This window comes from Lactuca serriola, chromosome 6 (assembly GCF_051521515.1).
Source record: "Lactuca serriola cultivar US96UC23 chromosome 6, Lser_US96UC23_V15, whole genome shotgun sequence".
Classification (NCBI taxonomy): Eukaryota; Viridiplantae; Streptophyta; class Magnoliopsida; order Asterales; family Asteraceae; genus Lactuca; species Lactuca serriola.
Window position 1 is genome coordinate 79,742,397 of NC_136413.1, and position 1,526 is coordinate 79,743,922.

A 1,526-nucleotide genomic window follows, 5' to 3' on the forward strand; every position below is an offset into this window, starting at 1 on the left:
AGAAACAATTAAGAATCGTTACCATATTGACCAAATTATGTTTGTCCTATTTGCCCATGATGATAACAAAAAAAAGTGAAAAATAGAAAGATTTTTATTCCTGATCGGCACACTTGAAAACATATTAGCTTGAATAACATCTTAAATAGATACATGAAGCCCTTCCATCATCAATATGAATAAAAAAGAGGATAATAGGTTATCTTTGTGCAACCCTCTTTGTAACTAAAATTCAATCGTAGGACTGCCATTAAGGAGAATTAAAGTTTTAGCATAAGACAAACAACCTCTTATTCACCCTCTCCATTTCAAACCGAAATTCATAAATTTCATAACTCGATCAAGATATTCCCAATTAACCAAATCATAAGCTTTTGTAAAATCTATTTTCAGAATCATCATCTTTTTATGGTTCTTTTTATACCCTTCCACCACCTCATTAACCATTAGGGGGTCATCAAGAATTTGTCTGTCTTTAACAAAAGTTGTTTGCTCACTACTAACCACTGAATTGACAACTTTGAACAAGTTTGAACAAATGAAGAGTTAAAATTTTAGACAATATACTATATAGAATTCCAATTACGCTAATTGGTATGAAATCGTTTACCACAACCGGGCTGGACACTTTAGGAATTAATGTGATGAACGAAGAATTACATCCTGTAGGGATACTTGATTTTTCGAAGAAATCTGCTACAAAAGCAATTATATCAGATTTAACTACCTTGCAATATTGATTCATAAAAGCAAAATTAAAACTATCGGGACCAGGAGCTTTTTCATTACCACAAACCCAAACCTTCATTTTGACCTCCTCCTCTTCAACCGCAATGTCAAGGTAATTAGCTTGATCTATCGTGAGCATTTTATACCGAGAGCTCTTATTCACAACAAGAATAACTTCAAACTTTTTGAATTTATCTTTGAAATGGTCCACAAAAGCATTTTTAACTCTATCAACTTCTGTGATCCATTCGACTTCAACCTTAACCTCTTGAATTGAAATATTCCTATGTTTTTTATTTAGAATGGCCTGAAAATATTTTGAATTTTCGTCTCCGTCGATACTCCATTTGACTATTGCTTTTTGTGAAACATTTCTAAATTCTCTACATTCCAACTCAGAGAGCTTCGCTTTAATTGAACCTCTTTCTTTCAAAATAACATCCGAGACTTCACCACCATCCACTAATTTGTCAATGACATTCAATCTAGAAAGCAAATCCGATTTCAGGATATATCTATTTAGCTTTTCTGAAGCCCACCAAAGTTTAAGAGATGCTTTAAGTGACTTAGGTTTATTTTTCATTCAAATAGAAGGACTTGTGTTTTATAATTCATGCTTTACGACCATCTCTAAGTCTACTCCATATTTTTACACCAAAATGATGTAAAAATTGGTGGAAGTAGTATTTCATCTACAACGTTAAATTTTTTTAGCATAAATTTTTATACAAAAAAATATGTCTTTGTATATTCTTTATTTAAACTTATATGATTGTCAAAAACACCATTAAACTTAT

At 31.4% G+C, this 1,526-nt stretch overlaps 1 protein-coding gene across 1 annotated transcript; it reads right to left on the reverse strand.

Annotated features, from left to right (window-relative positions):
- Positions 1-294: 294 nt before the first annotated feature.
- LOC145059946 (uncharacterized) lies at positions 295-1,312 on the reverse strand. The gene is made up of 2 exons (XM_079007704.1): positions 661-1,312; positions 295-518 (listed from the first exon to the last, which is right to left on the reverse strand). Exons 1-2 carry the CDS (start codon positions 1,310-1,312, stop codon positions 295-297), a joined length of 876 nt encoding a protein of 291 aa, XP_078863830.1.
- Between the last annotated feature and the right edge of the window lie 214 nt (positions 1,313-1,526).